At 40.5% G+C, this 19,667-nt stretch overlaps 1 protein-coding gene across 1 annotated transcript in view; it reads right to left on the bottom strand.

The window, feature by feature from the left end:
• Positions 1-19,667, bottom strand: part of DNER (delta/notch like EGF repeat containing) — a 381,612-nt gene that overhangs the window by 67,050 nt on the left and 294,895 nt on the right. Inside the window, exon 8 of the mRNA XM_037850346.1 lies at positions 13,529-13,753. Coding sequence (XP_037706274.1) covers positions 13,529-13,753 — 225 coding nt within the window. The remainder of the gene's footprint in view (positions 1-13,528; positions 13,754-19,667) is intronic.

Consider the following 19,667-nt stretch of genomic DNA (forward strand, 5'->3'; position numbering starts at 1 on the left):
GAAAAGACCTGTAATTCTATGATGAATTATTAATAAAGAAAAACTCTTCTGAAAAGGCAAACTGTCCTGTCCAATAGGTTAAAAAAAAAAAGAGGTAAAATCTTGAGACTTCTCTAGATTTATCTTAGACTATAAATCATAAATTAATTCATATCTGAAAAAAAACTTAAATATATGCTAGAAAAGCAAACAACCACTATTCTGAGTTATAGCCTTACAACTAGTCAGCATGCTCTTTCAAAAAGCATTTAAGAACAAATGGAAGAATATATACTAGATGACACACCTGAATTGTGACCATACTTACAAAGGGCATCAGGGGACTGCAGATGAGAGAACACAGCAGTGAACCTGCTCTAGCAGAACCCCTGCATATCTAAAAGCGTTTTTACCTTAAACTTGTCCAACATCTTGAAAATCTCTCTAACCATACTGATCAAAAGATTTCTGAAAGTCTTCTCTTGGATTTGCCTTCAGAATTATACACAAATTAGTCAAATTATTGGGAAAAAAATGTCAATCTCTTATTGTTGTAGCTTTGTCTTACAAATGTCTATTATATGTTGCTTTTGGCCACTAGAGGGTGGATTCTACCCATGAGCTATAGCAGCTTAAAAGAAAATTTTTTTAATTACTCTGTAGTTTAACATAAAAGAAGAAATATAATCTTGTCTTTCACATAGGGGAAACATATGGACAAGTGGATGCAAATCAATCTGCCAGATTATTTGTATTTTAAAAAGAACACACTTCCCTTTAACCATAAAGCTTAACATTCATATATGACATTACAGTTTATAAACAGATTCATCAATATGTCCTCTAAACATACGGTATTTACAATTAAAATTATCTGCTTTTATAAAGCGGCGTATTTTTCTTACTGATTCTCTATAAAAATTATTTTAAACAATACAAACATTCATAACATCATGATTAGTGTCAAGATTCAAAATGAAGTACAGTGACAAGATAAATTTTACAACTTGCTTTTAAAGATTATTGTGGTATGTTGTGTTTACATAAAAACAATAAGTAAAAGAGTTAATAAAATAACCCCATACTTTCAACTGCTTATCTAATGTATTTATATGTAGACATAAAAACAGCTAGGCTTAGAGTTGAGGTGGAGAGGGTGATGAGGAGTTTTGGAAAAGAAAAGGGAGGCTTAAATTCCCGTATTCTGGAAGCTTTTCATTACGGAATGCAAGGAGGCTGAAGCCAGCACAAGCCACGGATGGACGGTGGGGGCAAATCAAAGCTTAGGATTCTGTGGAGGCGCTCTGAAGAGAAAATAAAGCCTCGATGACTACTTTAATGCAAGTATGCACAATAACAGAGAAATTTAATTCATTTCACAAACTACTACTGGTTACATTTGATCTGAGCATAACATTTACCCATTACTAATATAAAGTCCTTCAAGGTGTTGGCCCTGATTTAGGGTCTGTGTCTGTGGTCATCACACTACAGCATTGGTTTTAAAAACGGGGTCTCTGGAACCACAGCATCAGCCACCTGTCAACTTGCTAGAAATGCAAGTTCTCAGCCTGAATCAGAACTCTGGAAGGTGGGGCCCAGAACTCTGCATTGTAACAAGCCCTCCAGTTGATTATGAGGCACACTCAGGCTTAAGAACCACTGAGCTATACGATAACAAAGCGCAGAACATCTCCCACAACTTCCGTTTCTTACCAGTGCAGGGAAATGGTGGGAGTTTTCTATGGCGTGTGCTAGATTTGGCATCAGTACATATTTTAACAGCCATGGCTTCTCTTCAGCATATAAATAAGTCGACTATGTAACATCTAAACAAACCAACAGTGAAACATACAGTCAAAAGACCTACCAGTCATAGTCACGTAGACTAACTGAGAGTACACTCCTCTGGGTATTTACTCAAGGAAAGAAAGCAATGCAGAGGAATTCCCAACAGACAGCAATGCTGAGTGGTACAAAAGGAAGGCCCAAATGAGGGTGGTAATAACGATAGAGAAGTGGCACAATATTTAATAATCTTCACTATCCGACTGGAGTCACATGTGCGTAATCAGAATGACGAGAAGCAAGTCTAAATTTGGATTAATGAGCTCAGTTTTTTCCCACATGTCTGATCCTTGACCTAAGAGAACAACATTTGGCATAAAGGAATATGGTCAGAAAATGGCAATCTGCGGTGATAATTTTTACCCGCCAAAAATTGAGAAAAATGATCTTACAAAGTCATGCTGCTTCTGTTTAGAAGAAGTTTGGTGCCAAAGTACTTGTGTATGGAAAACAAAATATTGCAATCTGGATTATTCCAGAAAATCTTGGTGCACGCAATCTACCATGCAGACAACAGGCTTTTTCCTGTTGTCTGCATGGGTATGTTCAAAGGCATGCTGCAAATGTGCGATTCTCTGTCCTCCCTAATGGGCACTTCCCCTCTCAAGTAAGTATGCTGAATCCTAAAGAGTGTTAAATACCAAGGAAATTTCTTACAGTCATTCATGAACATTTTAGAAACTCACCCCTCCCACCTGGCTGCCATCCCAAAGGGCCGTAGACTCACAAGAGTTGAAGATGACTCTTACATTCATGACTTCAGCTAAAGAACTTTATTAAATTAACCATTTAAATTGTACCTTGAAGCAACTGGATTACAAAAACATTCAAAAATTCAAATACATTGGAGTCAGAAGTCACTTGAGCAAATCCTGAATTCTCTTCTAACTACCTCTATTGAATGAAGATTAAGGATGCCTAAAAATCAGACAGGTTACAAACCAGTGGAAAATCAAAAGCATGTTTTTATTTGGTGACTTAAAATCCTGATAAAATCTGTACATTTGTCACCTAAAATGGAAAATGAAATGATCTCCATATAAAGTTAGGGATGAAGCACAATCTACACAAAATTATGAGACTAGAAAAGAAGTTGTCTCCTGAACATTTTTCTATCATTTGAATCTGCAAGTTCTACTCGGGGGGGGGTGGGGGGGGCTCATCTCTTCGCTTCAAACAGTCAAAGATCTCACACAGATTTTTATTTTTCAAATGTTCTTCTACTCAAATCTCTCTTACATTAAAAAAAAATCCAATAAACTCATTCACATTCTTCATATATTCAGGTTTAAAGTTGTGATAGAGAGTAAAAAAAAAAAAAGGCCACAAATTCTTTGCTGCGTTTCTCATTAAAAGATGGAATTTAGATCTTAGTCATATGACTTGCTAATGCCATTGGGACACTAACAAAATAACACAACAGGAATCTTAAAAAGTGCTTTGCAATGGGATACCCCTCTTGCTGCTTTTGGAACTTGGCTGCCACATGAAGATGCCCAGACTGGCCTGCTGCAGGATGAGAGGCACGTGGCCACCCAGCCAACTGCCAGATTCATGAGTGAGGTCATCTGGGACCAACCAGTCACCAGCTGACATGACAGATGACTATAAAGGAACAGATGAGCACAGCCAATACCGCATACATCAGAGAAGAGACATCTCAGCCAAGCCTTGCCCAGATTATCATCCACAGAGTCAGAAGTCATGGTTATTGTTTTAAGTGACCAAGTTTTGAAACAGTATGTTACACAGCAATAACTAACTGATACAAAGATTTAATTACTAGGGACCATGCCTTAACTTAAGGGAATGAAATCACACAGATAGGCTTTTAAGCATCACAGAACTGGTAGAAAAGGTATTTTTAGGGGATAGTAGATGAGGGGAGTCTTCCCAAAATCACACCACCAGGCACTACTTACCCCTTAGTGCATACCTACTTTCAGCTAGACTTACCTAACCTAAAAGCAATGCTTTACTAATGAACTAGATCCAGGACATTCACTCTGATCTGTACTATCAGAAACCATCTAGAAAGTAAAAATGAAACATGATGCTATTCATCATCAACATGTCATTAAAACTGCAGTCCAAACTGCTAAGGCTCTCTAAGGTATGATGGTTTGTATATATATATATATATATATATATATATATAATATCCCCCAAAAAAGTCATATTCTTTAATGCAATCTTGTGGGGGCAGACATATTAGTGTTGATTAGGTTCGAATATTGGATTAAGCTGTTTCGATGGAGATGTGACCCAACCAACTGTGAGTGGCACCTTTGATTAGGGTGTGACCTCTTGATTGAATGTTTCCATGGAAATGTGGCCCCATCCATTCAGAGCTGGTCTTGATTAATTCACCTGAGTCCTATAAAAAGAGCTCACAAACAGACGGACCTGAGAGCAACTGAGAGGACATTTTGAAGAGGAGCTACAGCTAAGAGAGGACAAAATGCCCCAAGAGCAACTTTTTGGAGAACACCATTTTGAAAAGCAACCTGGGAGAAAGCAGACGCCAGCCATGTGCCTTCTCAGCTAACAGAGGTTTTCTGGACGCCATTGGCCATCCTCCAGTGATGGTACCCTATCGTTGATGCCTATTTAACAAAGGTACCCTATTGTTAAAGTATCTTGGACACTTTATGGCCTTAAGACTGTAACTTTATAACCAAATAAACCCTGTTTATAAAAGCCAATCCGTTTCTGGTGTTTTGCAAAATGGCAGCATTAGCAAACCAGATCATTAGGCAACTCCAACAAAGCAAAATGGGATTTTAAATGGAGCACTGTGGCACTGTAAAAGAAACCATTTTGGTGAGATGGAAGAGGACAAGTCATTCTGCAAAACTGCTTTGAGTTGACATGTGCTGGGACCAAAAAAAAAGAGGTCATGTACCAATCTGTTTCAGGCAACCTTAAGAGCTCTGAATCTTCATTAAAAGTGAAACAATCTTGAAAAAGCACTCAGTGCATGTGGTAATTTTCACATTGTGTTTCCACGCTGAAAACTAATGGAGGTGACAGAAAACCAACTGAAGAAACACAAGGCAGTTCCCCCATGTTTTTGTACAATCCCAATCAATGAAGAATCAAAAGACATATCGAAAGCTAAAAGGCCAAAAAAAGAGTAGGACATGCAAATAAATCTCCTTTGTGGTTGTTTAATTAGGACTCAGGATGCAGACTACCATCAGTTACAAAATATCTCAGGCATCACCTAGAAGGGCACATTTGATACGGTTTCTAACCTTAGAATTCTGAGGCCCAGCAGATCTGGGCAGAGCAAAGCACTTAAATTCAGTTCTTTTGAGTTCTAAGCTCAGGCCCCTTTCTATCACATGAAGTAAGAGAGGCAAGACATTCAAAAGTTCAGTTCTCAATTCCAGATTCCCAGATATTCTCGGCAAGCCCCCAAATGTTAGCAATTGGATAATGATTTTCAACCACATAATAAAATATGAGTCAATGGCTCAATTACAAAGTAGTTTTAGATAAGTTCCCATCTGACCTCCTTGGCCATGAACTTGAAGAGAATTTCCTGAAATTATGTGCTGGAAGTGCTTCAAATAGAGCTGTCCTCAGAATTTCATTGGTTAGTGATATAAACTGTCATCAGTTGCCATTTCTAACTTTCATTCCAGGTATGATGTAAAATGATTTCTGTTGGCCTCAGAGGCTATGCTAACTCTTGATGTTAGTACATAAATCTCATATCTTTTCAATATTAGTTTAGTCATGATGAGTACTGAATAATTAGATTTTTGAGGGGATGCTAGGGAGTCATAGGAACCGAAATCCCTTATAATTACAGGTCAGTTTATACATTTGCACATATGGATTAGCCATTTAAAATGAGGTTAAAAAGCAGCCTTGTGAATAGATTTTTAAAATCAGGGATCCCATAGAGATTCCATACACTCTACCAGTAAGTGGCCTTCACTCATTACCAGCGTCCTTCCTTTCCTTGAACTAATCCCTCAGGTCACTAGTTTAAAGAAGGAAATATCACAAATTCTCCCTGAAAGCCCAAAACAATTAGAATCAAAACAAAATGGAGATGAATGGCCATGGTGGCATTTCCAAAGCAATAAGGACCAATATCTGGTGGAGTCTGACAGCTCCTTACACACAACCCCCTGGTGGGCTCTCTCCCTCTCCTTCTCTCTCTCCCCTCTCACTAACTTCCATGGCAGAACCACTCCCAAGGGCCCTCCTAACACCGGAAGACTCCTCTACTGTCTTCCGCTTCTTGCCCCAACCGCCCACTTCAAAGGAAGAACTCTCTCTTCCACACTGTCCCCATTTTTCCTTTCTATACTCTCACCTTCGTCTATATTAATAGTTCCCTTAGCTTTCTCTGTCACCCTGTCTTAGCTTCCTGGGGTTGACATAACAAAGAACCACAGACTGGGTAGTTTAATACTGGGTAGTCTCACAGGTCTGGAAGCTGGAAGTCAGAAATCAAGGAGCTGATAGGGCCATGGTTTCTCTAAAAGGTAGAATCTGCTCCATTCCTCTGTCCATGGTGGGTGGCCAGCAACTGATGGCATTCCTCAGTCTGCGGCAGCATAACTCAACCTCTGCCTCCATCTCATGACATCTCTCTCCCTCTGTCTCCTACCACTGTGTCCGAATTTCCTCTGCTTATATGGACTCCAGTCATATTGGATTAAAGCCCAAGCTGATTTAATTTGCTCTCACTTTAACTAACAGAACCTTCAAATATCTCATTTACAAATGGGTTCTGTTTTAGTGTCTGCAGCTGCTCCAGCAAACACCACGAAATGGGCTGGCTTAAACAATGGGAATTTATTAGCTTACAGCTTTGAGCCCAGGGAAAACGTCCAAATCAGGACATGAAGGTGATGCTTTCCTCCCGAAGACCAGCTGATCCTTGGCTCCTCTGCCATGTGGCAAGGCACCTGGAGGCATCTCCTGGCCTCTTTCTTCTTTTCCAGGTTTCATTGACCTTTAGCTCCTTGCTTCCATGGCTGTCTGTCTGTCTGAATTCCATTCTTTTATAAAAGACTCCAGTAATAGGATTAGGACCCATCCAGAATGAGATAAGTCACACTTTAACTGAAGTAGCCTCATCAAAAGGTCCTACTTACAATGGATTTATACCCACAGCAATGGATTAGATTTAAGAACATGTTTTTCTGGGGTGCACATAGCTTCAAATCACCACCAGTTCACAACCACAGGACGGGGCTTAGGACTTGAACATGCCTTTGTTAGGGAAGTAAAGGACACACTCAGTGGCCATCTCACAGCCCCTGCCTATCCCCCTCATTTTCCCCTCTTGCTTCTTTGCGTGCAGGTGCTTGGTATGTTTCTATTTCACAAGAGACCACAGGGAGACATTAAATCGTAACCAGTCCCAGCTGCTTGCCAGGGCAAAAGGTTGCTCACTGGCAGAGCCCCCTTCCCCTGGAGTATATTTAAAGCTCAGCACTCAGTCAGTGCAAGTGTCCCTCATCTCTGATGAAGAGAGGTGTGAGGAGCTGCCAAGTGGTTGGCCTCCCCACCTGGCCAAGGTGGGATCTTTTACCCTGTTTTTTTTAGACCCTTTGTGCTGTACAAGCAATAAAGTGGTCACTTGCTGGGAATCTCTGTTGCGCCTGAGCCTGTGTTCCCACAATGTACCATACAGCAACTCACTCCAGTGTTTGTGGGGACATGATTCAATCCATAACAAAGGGAATGATAACAAGATTAGGATCTGGAGAAAGGAGCCCATATAATCTATACAGGCAAGTATCCTCAAGAATATTGTGATATGCAGATGAAAAAAAACCCTAGAGCATGTTAAAAACATGAATTATCACCTTCCTAGTGAACAGATCGTTTTCTGGTTAATGAGATGAAAGTTGTCCATGGTACTTATCCAAGAATCTATGCAATTAGACATTCATTAGCAAGCAAAATGACTTCATATCTTTATAGATGTACTTATTCCTTTATTGCTATTCAATCGATATTAAAATACTGACCAGTAAGTCCTACCTTTGATTGTTTCCAGCAGACAATGTCAGTATGCTGATACTGCAAAATCTGAGTTTAACAGAAGCAAGCAGTGCCAGCTGTGCATTTCAGATCACATAGACCCGAAATACAGCCCACATACAGGTGTATGTAGAAGATAGGAAAAGCAGTATCTGAAATTCCTGTAAAAAGAATTTCCTTTAAAAACTTTCACTTGGAAAAAGTCTAAACTTCATTTATTTTAGTTCATCACATTACCTGAATGATCTAATTGAGATACCAGCCCTTTGGTGGAGAACAATCGGTGGAGGGACGTGGTGAACCAGTTGTCCCAGACCTAGACTATGACCTCAACTGCAGGTGACGTGGCAAACAGCTTAGACGTTATTTATGAAAATAAAACGTGACATGCATGTCTATATATAAAAACATCCTCTAATGCCTTATATCTTTAATCTCTCAAATAGCAATACTCAAGACTGTATTTAATGGCAGAGTTGTCTTTGTTTCCTTTGGCTGCTACAACAAATTTCTACAAACTGGGTGGCTTCAAACCACAAGAATTTATTGTCTTGCAGTTCTGGAGGCCAGAAGTCCTACATCAAGGTGTCAGCAGAGCCACGTTCCCTCTGAAACCCACAGGGGAGATTCTTTCCTTGCCTCTTCCTGGCTTCTGGTGGTTTCCTGTCAATCCTTGGCATTCCTTGGCTTGCAGCTGCAGCACTTCAATCTCTGCCTCCATCAGCACACGGCCTCCTTTTCTCTGGCTCTGCCTGTGCCTCATCTCCCCTTCTTATAAGGACAATAGTTAGACTGGATTAAGGGCCCATCCTACTCCAGTATGACCTCATTGTTCTAGTTTGCTAACGCTGCTGGAATGCAAAACACCAAAGAAGGATTGGGTTTTATAAAAGAGGGTTTATTTGGTTACATAGCTACAGTCTTAAGGCCATAAAGGGTCCAAGGTAACACATCAGCAACCGGGTACCTTCACTGGAGGATGGCCAATGGTGTCCGGAAATCCTGTGTTAGCTGGGAAGGCACGTGGCTAGCATCTGCTCCAAAGTTCTGGTTTCAAAATGGTTTTCTCCCAGGACGTTCCTCTCTAGGCTGCAGTTCCTCAAAAATGTCATTCTTAGTTGCACTTGGGGTATCTGTCCTCTCTTAGCTTCTCCGGAGCAAGAGTCTGCTTTCAACAGCCGTCTTCAAAATGTCTCTCATCTGCAGCTCCTGTGCTTTCTTCAAAGTGTCCCTCTTGGCTGTAGCTCCTCTTCAAAAGTTCACTCTCAGCTTCACTGAGTTCCTTCTGTTATGTCAGCTCATTTATATGGCTCCACTGATCAACTTAGGCCCACACCGAATGGGCGGAGCAACATCTCCATGGAAATCATCCAAGCAGAGTCATCACCCGCAGCTGGGTGGGGCACATTCCAAAGAAACACTCAGAGAACTACAATCTAATCAACACTGATAACATCTGCCCACACAAGATTACATCAAAGATAATGGCATTTGGGGGACACAATATATTCAAACTGGCACACTCATCTTAATTAATTCCATTTGCAATGAGCCTATTTTCAAATAGGGTCACATACTAAGGGACTGGGTCAGGACTTCTAGTTATCCTTTTGGGGGACACAATTCAACCCATAACACAGGGTTAATTCTATTCAACAAATGAGTTTAGAGTAATAACTCTCGTGCAGCAGGTAGCAGCCAAGACCAGGGAACTCGGGCAAACCATCCCCTTTCTTACCAGGGATTCCTTCCAGTACTGGTCACGTACAGCGTCTGTTGTCCAATCAGATGCCACCATTATACTGAGAACACATAAAACACCGTGGCTCCCACAAGCAAGGGCAATGGACGTACATCCCATGGTGAATTCCGTCTCCCGTGGCACTGCTGCCCAGACAGCTTGCAGCAGCTCAGAGTTCTCACTTTCACCAGTCTTCAGGAGTTTCAATTTTCAGTATTTTAGAGAATGTGTGGCCTATCACTTAACACAGTTATTGGAAGATAACATTTCAGCAATTATTCATTGCTGACATTTGATTATTTAATATTAAAATCCCATCAGAAATCCCTAGTCTGATAAGCTAAAAATGAGGTCTGAAAATAAAGCACCTGGCAAATCTGATTTGCAATAATCAAAATGGCATTTTGTCAGATGGAAAATAATTATCAACCTGACATCATTTCAATCTGCTGCCATTTTATAAAACAGGATCCATTTGCTCTCTATAAAGATGATCGGGCTCGCTGCTCTTCAGCTAGACACCCAATTTCATCTATTCTCAGGAGATTCTGCTATTATGCAAACTGGTGGTGACTAGAAATTAAGACTAGAAATTTTGTATTCAGAGACTTTTCATTTTTACCTCTTAAAATGTAAATTCTTGCCAAATGTTAAGGTGCCTTTTTTATTTTGCACAATGTCACCTAAAGACTGGAGGAAGCATCCTCCCTGAAAGGAGTTTTATCTCCCCAGTCCTATGAGAGAGCTTTGGCAGGACTCAGAGGCTCCAGCCCAGGAGACTGCTCAATAAATGAAGGTGTCCTGGAATGCAGCACACATTTCTTCAGGTTTTTCAAGGCTGCTTAGTAATTTGCTGGGTCAATACTCAAGCAAGATCCTAGGCTACAAATGGACATGAAGAAAGTTTAAGAACAAGAGTTGGGGTTGGGTGGTGGATGGAGGAAGTGGGCAAAGTGGAAATTAAACAGGAGACATTTCACCCTTGGGAGGGAGAACTGTTGTAAGCCCCTGGGACAGAAAGAAAGTATAAAGAATAGCTTTTACTACTGCCTGCCAGGAAACATGCTACATGTCTTCTCTTAGAAGGCTCTCACAAACAACTCTCCTCTGGTTTTTAAAAGAGGAAACTGAGGCCCAGAAATGCCCTGTAAGCCTCCTATGGCCACACAGTTCATAAGAGGGAAGTCTCTTCATATGCTCTTTCTACCACTCTCTGGTACTTCCCCAGAGGGGAAAGAGAAACACGAGGTGGCTTATTTTCTACTACTTAGGGCCATGTCAACCTTCTCACACAAGTTGAAATACTCTGCTTGGTATCATTAAAAAGCAACATGTATCTTTAAATAAGTACTCCTATTTAGAGTTTTAAAAATAAACCAATTAAATATAAGAAAACATTTAATATGATCAAGAAAGGAAGTCAGAGGAGAAGGGAAGGAGAAAACACCATTACTTTCCAGTCTTGTGATACTCGATTCTTCTTCTATGGGGCTTCACAGAGAGAAACAGGACTCTCAGGAGGCAGGTGACCAAGGACGGAAGAAGCCGGTGACAGAGGCTTTTGCTCCATCACTGCCAAGGGGAGCGACCGCACGTGCTCTGACGTCCAGAGCTGAGGGAACAGTGCACAGGTGAGTCACGGCTGAGTCAGACCCTGTTCTCCCCAGCACAGCTGCAGCTTGTTCAGTTGCAAACACACCATTCTCTGGGTGTTGTGCACTCCCAGTAGGCACAGGCCCAGCACAGCACTGCTCCTTACCCAAGATGCCCAGCTCCACAGCGATGCACTGCGATGCACCTGGACTGATTGCCTTCTGCACCACGGTCATGACAGGAGAGGATGGTGTAAACCCAGGAGAGCGTCCTCCCATCAGCTGTGGCATTGGAGGAACTTTTCCCCAATTCTTCAGTTTTACAAGAGACTCCAAAATGCTACCAAGCAACTTAATCCCATTCTTTCTGTCTTTCAGAAAGGAAAGCGATACTTGGCAAAATATAAATCCCATGATTCCTTAGAAAACCCAAGAACTAAGAGTCTATAAGAAAAATGCTCTTAAACACCCTTCAAATGCTAGTGGCATTCCTCTAAAACTCCTGTAATTTATTCATGTGCCTTGACCACCTGGGGTAGTGGAACCCAGCGTACCTGGGTGAGGGTCTGCGCTCAGACCCCTGTTGTGGGCTGGCTGTGGGCATACAGCTGAGCATTCCTGTGCATTTCATACCTCAGTGTAAATGTGGCTTAGCCCTATCTACCTCACGGGGCAGCGAAGGGGCACAGATGTGAAGTGTCCAGCTCAGAACCTGGAAAGACGAGTGCTCCAAAAATGGTGCCTGGTGACATTATTGTCATACAAAGCTGTAAATAAAACACACTTCCACCAATGCTCTGGGAGAGAGAATAGATACCAGGATAATTAAGGCACTATTTTAAAGAGCAGGAAAGTGATATCATTCATAATTGTTGGAGCTCAGAGGCCTGAAAGCTGATTCAGTCCCAGAGGTGAGCTGGGGTGACAGGCTAAGGGCACTGCAATTCCAGCGCAAGAAGTCAAGCAAAGCTAAGGGACTTGCCATCCACCATTGCTGGTCAGGGGACATTTGTGGGGACACAAAGCTGGGAAACATTCTGAAGAGCCAGCTCATGCAAAAATGGAGACATGGGCAAAATAGGAAGAGAGAGAAAAAAAGCTTCCATGTGCATTTTTTTTTTCAGGCCACACCAATAGGTTGTGCAGACAGAAATTTTGATTAGCCATCACTCTGACTTCTGAATATCAAACTTTCTGTGCCACTCTGAATATATTATGTCCCCCAAGAAAAAGCCATGCTCTTTTAATCCAGTTTCATTGGATCTCTGGATTAAGTTGTTTCCATGGTGATGTGACACACCTAACTGTAGATAATACCTTTGATTAGATTACTTCCTTGGAGGTGTCGCTCTGCCCATTCAGCATGGGTCTTGATTAGTTTACTTGAGCCCTATAAGAGCTCCGACAGTAGGAGCATCAGTGCTGCTGCAGCCGAGAGAGACATGTTGGAGACGGTCATTGAAAGCAGACTTTTGCTGAAACTTTGGAGATACTAGCCCGGAGTCTGCCCTGAGAAGCTAAGCCTAGAGACATTTTGGAGAATGCCATTTTGAAATGCAACCTAGGAGTAAGCAGATGCCAGCCATGTGCCTTCCAAGCTAACAGAGATTTTCTAGATGCCAATGGCCTTTCTCCAGTGAAGGTATACTCATGTTTATGCCTTGGTTTGGACACTTTTATGACTGTAGAACTATAAATTTGTAACCAAATAAAACCCCTCTATAAAAGCCAATCCATTTGTGGTATTTTGCATAATGGCAGCATTAGCAAACTGGAACACTTTCCTACCACAAAATCAACAATACAAATGCTGAAGACATTTGGAAAATAAATGATGGATTTGTTCAACATTTACAGAGAGTCAGAAACCCTATATCACGAACTGTGCACAGAATAATAACTTTAATAGATAAAAAAATTCTAATTGCATATCATTCTGCTTTCTATGCAGAATGATGCATGAAAATGGAAAAGCATATTCCATTAATTTAAGAACATAGTATTAATAGATATGTAATACAGAATAAGCTCTAGAAGGATTTATAGTGATTATTAAAAATAACTAATGTATTATATGATTTAAGCCTGTTTTGAGTTTTCTTCTTTTTGCATACATGTATTTTCTAATTTTTCTACAATAAATGTGAGTTGCTGTGGCAAGGGGAGAGAGTATTTTTTAAAACCCTGTTGAAAATAAGCTTCTAAAGAGAAAGTTTGTTGTAAATCCAAGGAGTTAACTTATATTTACAAATATGCCACATTCAATGGGCCAACAATTGCTCAGATGCAGAATAAGAATCGAGACTTTGAGACTGGAGAGAGAAAGTGGTAGCAGTCTTGGGAGGGAACCCACCTGGATCGCAGAGGCATTTGTAGCTGGTGCCCACGCTGCGGCACGTGCCGTGAGCACAGGGGCTGAGGGCACAGAAGTCCACGAGCTGGGCACAGGCCGGCCCCGTGAAGCCAGGGCTGCAGCTGCAGCTGAAATGCAGCCCATCCCCATGGCAGGTCCCATTGTTCTGGCAGGGCAACGAGATGCACGGGTCCACCTTCTCTTCACAAGCAGATCCAAAGTATCCTGAGAGAAAATGCATGGGGGACAGAAAAATTAAAACGTTTACACATTAATAACCAATAAACCAAGTCCACAGGTCCTAATTCTCCTCCATTGTGAATTAACTACTTAATTCATTAATACAGTTTTCAGATTGTCACTACCTAACAAAGGTGACAGAGACAGTTTTCTTAGCTTTGGTAACCTTGGGTTAAAATGTTTAATCCTGTGATTCCAATTTTGTTGAAGTACAAACTAAAGACTGCAAAGATATACATACAAACAAGTAGATGAATATATTTATGTGTGTACGTGTGTGTGTGTGTGTGTGTGTGTGTGTGTAATCTAGAAAGATGCTGTGGTAGTCTGGATCTATATGTCTCTAAAAAAAACATGTTTCTTAAGCCATTCCAGTGGGATGGGAACATGTAGAGCCTTTTGATGGGCTACTTCCGTTAAGGTGTGTGTGGCCCACCTCAGTCAGGATGGGTCTTAATCCTATTAATGAAGTCCTTTATAAGCAGGATGAAATTCAGACAGAAAGAGAGAAAGCCACAGGAAACAGGAAGCCAAAGGTCAACAGAATCTGGAAGAGAAGGGAGAGGCCAGGGCAGGCCACCATGTGCATTGTCATCTGACAGAGGAGCCAAGGACCAAAGATTGCTGGCAGCCATCCTCAGAACGCCAGGCTTCACAAAGAAAGCACTGCATTGTTGACATCTTGATTTGGACTTTTCCAGTCTCAAAACTGTAAGATAATAAATTCCCAATGCTCAAGCATGGGAATTTCTAAATACCCATTGCATGGTATTTCTTGGGCAGCCAAGGAAACTAAAACAGATGCCAAATTAATGGCGGTTGCCTTCTGGATGGTGGGTTTTGGGTCAGCGGAGAGCTTTCACTTCTTATTTTATACACATTGCCTGGGGGAAGACATTTCTTACTTTGCTTTAACAAATAAGAGATAAACCAGAATTTAAAACATTGAAGTCATATAAAATAGTGAACAATGAAAAAATCTCTCATCTACCCTTATCTGCTCAACCCCTTTCCCTTCTCCAGAAACAGCCACTATTAACCATTTCTTGAATATGTTTTTCAGGTAGGTTATTCTAATGGATAAACAAAATGTGGTATATCCATACAACAGAGTAATGTTTATGAATAAAAAGGAACTAAGTACTGATATCTGCTACAGTATGGATGAACATCAACATTATGCTCAGTGAAAGGAGCCAGGTGCAAAAGACCACATATTATGTAATTTTATTTATATGAAATATCTGGAAAAGGCAAATACAGCCGATTAGTGGTTCCCTGGAGCTTGGGAGGGAACAGGGATTGACTGTGAATAGGTATGAGGTGTTTGATTAGAGCTGAAGGAAATGTTCTAAAATTGGACTGTGATGATGGTTGTACAACTCTGTGCAATAGCAATGAATTACACACTTCAATGAATTTCATGGTATGTAAATTGTATCTCAATAAAACTGTACATTTTTAAAAATTTTAAATGTGATTATTGTAGAGGTGACATTTTATTTTGCATTTGTGTGAGTCAGTATTTATAAAGTTAAAAAATTATGCATGCATATACATGTGGGTCTGTGTGTCTGTGCAGGTATGCATGGGTTTAATGCTGCTCTGGGTAAGACTTACTCTTCCTTTAGTTCTTTAATAACCATTTGAAAATTAAGAGTATTCAAATTTTAAAAATGAAAAGTTAAATAATTTTACTCATAAACAATTTTTACTCTGTGTGAGTTTGAATGTATTATGTTCCCCCAAACGCCATTATCTTTGATGTAATGTTGTGTGGGCAGACGTTATCAGTGTTGATTAGATTGTTTTGAGTGTTTCTTTGGAATGCGCCCCACCCAGCTGTGGGTGATGACTCTGATTGGATAATTTCCGTGGAGGTGTTGCTCCTCCGGGTGGGTCTAAGTTGAGTCACTGGAGCCACATAAATGAGCTGACGGACAGAGGGAACTCAGTGCAGCTGTGAGTGACATTGTGAGGCGCTACAGCCAAGAGGGATACTTTGAAGAATGCACAGGAACTGAGAGAGGAGCTATAGATGATGGGACAGTTTGAAGACGGCCGTTGAAAGCAGACTCTTGCTCCGGAGAAGCTGAGAGAGGACGAACACCCCAAGAGCAACTAAGAGTGACATTTTTGAGGAACTGCAGCCCAGAGAGGAGCGTCCTGGGAGAAAGCCATTTTGAAACCAGAACTTTGGAGCAGACGCCAGCCACATGCCTTCCCAGCTAACAGAGGTTTTCCTCCTCCAGTGAAGGTACCCGATTGCTGATGCATTACCTTGGACACTTTATGGCCTTAAGACTGTAACTATGTAACCAAATAAACCCCCTTTTATAAAAGCCAATCCTTCTCTGGTGTTTTGCACTCCAGCAGCATTAGCAAACTAAAACACTCTGATAACCTATCTTTTCTTACCTACATTTAAATTTATATTTATCCATATTCACATAGACCTTCTAGCTAGAACCAATGAATTTTTTTCATTAAGAATATGGTGAGCACATAAACAAGCTTTAATTATCTGAAGCACCACTCATAAATTAGCCTGAATAACTTGGTATTTTTCTGTATAGAAATAGAAAATTCCAAAAAATTTACAATACTTTTCAACTTTTATGAAGTTCTGATAGTTTTCAAAGTTTAGAAATCATACTAAAAATTTAATATAAACCAGTTTCAATAACACTTGAATTCTCCAAAGAGTTCTCTGGCAGCCTTGAGTGGACTATAATTCTATCCTGTGCCAGACATATTCCATTTTACTCTGATTGAAAAGAAGATACTTACACACCTATCACCATGATAGTACTATATATTATCATCACTATTACTACATGCTATTTTCAAAATTGGTATTTAATATCTTAAATCTCTCAATTTTAGCATAAAATAAAACTAATTATTCTTCGTGTCTAAAAAAATGCAGTATAACCATTTGAAATATGAGAGGTCCATTTAATCTGCTTATTGAGTGTGATATTACAAATGATTTAAATGTAATTTTTCCTCAATCTGAAGAAATAAATTTGGTAAATGAATTGACCGAGTCAATCAGTATCTTGAATTCAGTTAGATACAGGCTCAAGATTTTATCTTATGAGTTAAGAAAAAGAAAGGTAATTATAGGTCAATTCTTGTAAACATACTGATCTCTTTACAAAAAATTCAGGCTCATAATAATACCTACACCCAAGGCTAGGTGTAAGTTTAATCAAAACAGTGGCTCAAGGTGAATAGTAAATGTAGAAATAGAAATTACATTTAAGACATTTGGATTCTTTCTTCTCTCTAAAGCAGAGTTGCACTAATGGTGGGAAGGGAACGAGGTCACTTGAAAACCGTCAGTGATCAACATGGGTGAGGACTTGACTTGAAAGAATATCTATGGAGGACCATAGATAGAAAAATTCAGGACTGAGAAACTTATAATTTAAATGCTGGCAGCTGTAAGGAAGATAACATCAATGAGAGAAGAGGGCCAGGTGTAACAAAACAGGGGCTGGGAGGGGCTGCAGCAAATGGAGCGCAGGCTCCTTCTAAAGGTGCTGGTCACACCGGCAGCTAATTGCTGCCACTTGAGAGTGTGGGACCAGTTATCAGACTGTTTCAAAAAACAGTCTGAAATCCAAATTTTTGTTTGAACCCTTCCTATTTTAAAATGTTGATAAATCATTTCACTGACAAAACATGGCTGCGGGCCCCACATGTGTGGCTTCTCTGTGTAACAACGTTAAAGAGCATGGGCTTTGGAGCCAAAGAGAATTGGGTTTGATTACCACCTCTGCTACTAAACTGTGAGACTACGGCAAGTAATTAACCACCCATTCATGCAACAGGGACATTAATGCCTACAACACATGGTTACCAAGGAGTTTCGATGAAAAAAACCAGTGCAAAGCACTTGGCATATTTACTAGCAGATAGTAAGTGTTCAATGGGTATACACAACTATAATGTGATTCCAATATTTCCAGATCTGGAAACTATATTGTCACCAATTGCAATGCAAAATACAGAATAGTTTCCTAAGGAATGATTATGAGTTCAGCATTCGGCATGTTTAGTTGGGGTGCTCAGGAGAGAGGACTGAACTAGAGGGAATGGACCAAGAGTCACCTGCATTTGGGTGGAAAGTGAATTCATAGGTGTGATGGTTAGGTTCATGTGTCAACTCGGCCAGGTGAGCCAGCTGTCTGGTCAAGCAAACACTGGCCTAACAATTGCTGTGAGGACGTTTGTGGCTGGTTGATAAACCAACAGGCTGGTTTATTAAATCATCAGTCAATTGACTGCAGCTGTGACTGATGACTCACCAGAGGGCATGCCTTCCACAATGAGAGAATGCAACTGGCTGGATTTAACCCAATTAATCAGTTGAAGACTTATAAGCGAGACAGATAGAGGACCTTCACTTCTTCTTCGGCTGCCCAGTGAAGCATTTCCTGAGGAGTTCGTCGAAGTTGCCGGTTCGTTTCCTGAGGAGTTCATCGGACATCTGCCTTGGAGTTGACAGTTTGTTGACGGCTCTATGGAATTTGGACTCGTGCATACCCACAGTTGCATGAGTCACTTTTACAATTTGATAATCAGAGACACCTCTCATTGATTCTGTTTCCCTGGAGAACCCTAACTAATACAATAGGTGTAGATGCTGATACTTTGGGCAAGTGAACAGAGTGAGGGGACAAGTTCAAGGCTGGAACTGTGGACATTTAGGAGTACAGGGAAGAATAGGAAGCACAGAATAAGTCTCATGACGAGACTCCACCTCTGTGGTCTGCAGGACCCTGCGTCTTTCTCTCCCTCTCTCTCTCATAGCAGCTGCCACACCTGGGTGTTGGTATATTTACCTTATTCCCCTGTAACCAGTCTCTGAATTCCTTAAGGTTAGGGAACATAGCTTATTTGTCTTTGCATCCCTGATGGCTAGTACAAAGCCTAGAAACTAGTAAGCATTTGATTATGGACAATGGTTAAGTCACAAAAGAGACAGGAGGGGACCCAAGAGAAAAAGGTGCCACTGAATGTCAAAAATGGAGTTGTCAAAATATATCACCAAACCGTACTTTTAAGTCAGGTGAGCACACCCAGCCTACCCTGCTGGAAGACGGAAGACCACAAAGGTGAGGCTATCTTTGACCAGTTAGCCTCCAACCAAGAATGGCCAATGACCAACTGAAACCAGTCCAAATTGTCAACTCGCAAAGATCATGAGTTAAATAAATGATTTTTGTCTTAACCACTAAGTTTTGGAATGGTCTGTTATGTACAAAAAGCTAACTTGTACAATGTAACAAAAGATATATTATTATATCTACATGGAAATATAGGCCAGAGGGAGAGTTTTGTTTTGACTTGCTTTATGGAAAAGACTTTAAAGCGTAATTGATTACACACTGAAGGAAAACATCACTAGAGAGATAGTCGATAAATGTTTATTAAATTGAATATCAAAAAGGTTCAGTGCTGTCGAAACAGAAATCCTGTATTTTATTATTATTGAAATTTACCTTTTATTACCAATTCAGTAAGACATAAAAGCAGGATGAGAATAGGACCAACACTTTATATTTTTCAGAGTATGCCAGTGTATTTCCGTAAATACTGAGGAGACAACACACCCTTGGGATATTCTCCAGTCTAAAAAAAAAAAACATAAAGTAACATACATGGTGGTTTGAAGCTGTATGTTCTTAAGTCTAATCCATTCCTGTGGATGTAAACCCCTTGCAAGTAGGACCTTTTGATGAGGCTACTTCAGTTAAGGTGTGACCCACCTCATTCAGGATGGTTGTTAATCCTATTGCTGGAGTCCTATATAAACAGAATGAATAGAGAGAGAGTAAGAGAAAGCCATGGAAGCAAGAAGCTGAAAGCAAAGAAACCCCAAGAGAAG

Source organism: Choloepus didactylus, chromosome 9 (assembly GCF_015220235.1).
Source record: "Choloepus didactylus isolate mChoDid1 chromosome 9, mChoDid1.pri, whole genome shotgun sequence".
In the NCBI taxonomy this organism is placed as follows: Eukaryota; Metazoa; Chordata; class Mammalia; order Pilosa; family Megalonychidae; genus Choloepus; species Choloepus didactylus.